General features: G+C 37.4%; 1 protein-coding gene across 1 annotated transcript; it reads left to right on the top strand.

The window, feature by feature from the left end:
• Positions 1-101: 101 nt before the first annotated feature.
• Positions 102-2182, top strand: LOC104948612 (low choriolytic enzyme-like; the record flags this gene model as incomplete). The annotated part of the gene is made up of 5 exons (XM_010774816.1): positions 102-219; positions 505-683; positions 1338-1419; positions 1812-1939; positions 2093-2182. Coding segments are annotated over 4 exons (506 nt in total), but the record flags the coding sequence as incomplete, so codon positions are not given.
• Positions 2183-3506: the final 1324 nt, after the last annotated feature.

The raw sequence follows: 3506 nt of genomic DNA, 5'->3' as shown, positions 1-3506 counted from the left end.
TTTTGAGCCCTAAAATGTAATCTAAATGTGAGATGTTATGCTGGAAGGCAGACCAGGTTTGGTGAGAACACTGCTCAGCACCCTGTTCTTTGTTTCTGCAGCCAAAACAGAGCGCAACTTCATGATCCGAGCCCTGCTGACCTTCCACGCATCCACCTGCAGTCGCTTTGTCTGGAGGAGGAGACAACGCAATTACCTCTACTTCTACTCTGGATCTGGGTAAGAACACACATAGTGAGAGAATTACGAGTACCTTTTGTTTGAGTACAGTACTTGAGTAAATGAGTTTATGTGTGTGTGTGTGTGTGTGTGTGTGTGTGTGTGTGTGTGTGTGTGTGTGTGTGTGTGTGTGTGTGTGTGTGTGTGTGTGTGTGTGTGTGTGTGTGTGTGTGTGTGTGTGTGTGTGTGTGTGTGTGTGTGTGTGTGTGTGTGTGTGTGTGTGTGTGTGTGTGTGTGTGTGTGTGTGTGTGTGTGCGTGTGGGTGTGTGTGTGTGTGTGTGTCAGGTGTTGGTCCTACCTGGGCCGACAGAGTAGAGGACAGCTTGTCTCCCTGCAGAAAAATGGTTGTTTGTACACAGACACAGTGCAGCACGAGGTTCTCCACGCTCTGGGCTTCCACCACGAGCAAGTCCGCTCCGACAGAGACAGCTACGTCTCCATCCTCTACCAGAACATTAAGCCAGGTCAACTCACACACAAACGCTCTTATTCACAGTCCTGTACTGTATGTGTGTGTTGTATAAAAAAGATGAGATCTACAGAGAGGTGAGTATAAAGTGTATGCCTCTTGACTGAAAATCCACCAAGATCAAAGTCATTGCCATGATAGCAGCTCTGGAGGGTCTTTCCCATTTCCCAGTTTGTACATCCTCCATCCCACTTGAAAAAGGCCCTTTCTTGTGTTTAGTGTTTTAGAATGCTAACATCTAATAATTACAAGTCAACACAAAGGAAATCTGAGGCTGGGGAAGGTGTTAGCTCTGCAGAGATAAGTATTGGACACATTTGAATTGTTATCTGATGATGGCACTACATTGAAATAATTACAATATATTATCTGGGAATTTTGTGCCAATCCATCTTTTAGATGTTAGGAAACACCTAATATATTGGGAAACCTCCTGTGGGCATCATGAATAGAATGTCTGTATTAAATCCATCCAATAGTTACTAATACAATAAAAGGGTTATTAATACAATAAAGGGGTTGGCTTTTAAGTCTACCAGCCTGCTTTTAAGCAAGTTTTGTTTGCACATTTTCAATTCATTGTTTATGAAAATGCAAAAATGTTACCGCTGTTCTCAAATATAAATGCTCTCTTGTTCTCTCTCTGCAGGACAAACACATAACTTTATGAAGCGGAAAACTAACAACTTGGGTACTCCCTACGACTTCGACTCTGTCATGCACTACGGAAAGTGAGTGTTTGTGTGAGTGCGTGTATGTATGTATGTTCAAATGTGATGTCAGTCAAGGGAAAAGTACTCAGATGTTCGAAGTTGTAAAAATATTATTTTACATGTAAAAGTCCTGCATTCAAAATGACAACATTTAATGATCATTGATACATTTGTATTTCAAGTTAGGGTATTGTGAAGTTAAATTCCATCCAATATTTAATTAAATCAGTTTTAATTCTTAAATCTAACTTGCCTAGTGCTGTAGAACCCTGTATTAGGTTGCCTAAAACAGCTCACAAACGACTCGACATTACAACATCATTTGTGAGTCAGAAACAAGTGTCTGTGTGCTTGTGATGTGTGTGTGCAGGACTGTTTGCCAAACTTTTTGTCTTCTTTTGATCCTCAAGATACGCCTTCAGCAAAAACAGGGAACCAACCATCCTCGCTAAGAGAAATCCGAGTCTTAACTTTGGGACTGCTCGTACGATGAGCAAGAATGACATTGCCCGTGTCAACAAGCTTTACCAATGTTAATGTAAGTGGGAAATAATGCTATACTCTCCAAAACTGCGGGAAACTTTAACACAGCGGATACATTAAACTACTAATAAAGCTGTCACAGCAGAACAAGAAAAAAGTGGTTGAAATATTATTTATCTGAATCTCATCGTTTTTTTTTCCTCACCAGCAACGAAAAGAAAAGGTCGGCCTCGAGATACTTCAACCCCCCGGCTTCTTATGATTCAACAGATCTGCTGTTTAACAGTAGCTATAGCTTTCTGCTGAGGTCTATTAATCTAGATGGCTCAGCCTTTCTTTCAATCAATGGTTAATGGGTTTAAATCTATCACTCACTTTACTGATTTTGAAATATACACTTTAGGATATGGTTATGGTTTGATGAAAAACATGCTGATGTAATGAAATTGCTGATCCATACTGATGATTTTAATGATTTTGTATTTATCTTTGCAATGAAGTTAGCAATTTGCTCAATAAATATTGTGAAAAAAATGTCAAGTGATTTTAAATGTATTTTTATTAGAAATTAGGCTGTAATTACTCTCACTTTGATCGTTGGATGAAATGCAGAAGAAGGGGTTTTTGTAGGTTTAGTCATACGATGAATCAACAGAAATAATGCACATTCTAAGCAGTGGTGGGAGAAATACTCTAGTAGATATCTTAAGTTAAAGTACCAACACTGTAAAAAGAAAAAAAAGTTCAATAAATAATTGTCATACCGCCTGTTATATGGGAGCATGTTTGTATACATTTCAGACAATTATAAGACTTCATGAAGATTATAAACTGATAAAGACTTTATGAAGATTGTAAACTGATATTGCATGATTATGTGTCCGTGTTGAAGTAGGTTTAAATGTTTTTATGCATTAGATAAACAGTTACAATAATAAAACAATAATTAGTGCCCGTCGACCAAACACAGGCTTTTGACGCAAAGACAAATTCTTTATTTTTACAAAAGCTCAGATTCAAAAGGGAAGAAGCCTCTATAATTACTCTGTGTGGTAAATATGACAAATACCCAAGAGAGAATTGCTCCCATTGGAAATTGTAAGTGGACAATATTTATTGTCAGTATAATAAAAATATAAATTAATATCATTATCCAATCAAGGGGCTTACTTTTAAAAAGTTAAAGTTCAGTTGAATCGTGCATTTAGAAAATATTGGATCCTTTTTGTGTACAGGACATTATGGCAATGTTTTGTACCACTATAATATTGAGAAACCTTGGTTTAATTTCGAACAATGCAAAATAAGTTGTATTGTTGTCATACATTTTGTTTTTAGGTAACATCCAAACCTGAGAATGTTGCCTAGGCATCTGACAGGACTGTCTTTCACCTGCGGATAGGACCGTGACCAGTGATGGGGTCGTTACTCAAAAAAGGTTATGGATTACACATTACTTTAAAAAAAAAGTAATATATTACTTTACTCTATACATAAAGTAACTCGTTACATTACTCTTTACATTACTTTTGTGTTACTCAGCAACAGTCTATAGCCAAAACTTAGGCCTACATGTGCACACATAATAATTACTATTGCAATAAGGAAGACATAACACAAGT

The sequence above is a fragment of the Notothenia coriiceps genome, unplaced genomic scaffold (genome assembly GCF_000735185.1).
Source record: "Notothenia coriiceps isolate Sejong01 unplaced genomic scaffold, NC01 NC01_scaffold00014675, whole genome shotgun sequence".
Classification (NCBI taxonomy): domain Eukaryota; kingdom Metazoa; phylum Chordata; class Actinopteri; order Perciformes; family Nototheniidae; genus Notothenia; species Notothenia coriiceps.
Note: the sequence above shows the minus strand (reverse complement) of the source record. Positions and strands in the feature narration are given on the sequence as shown.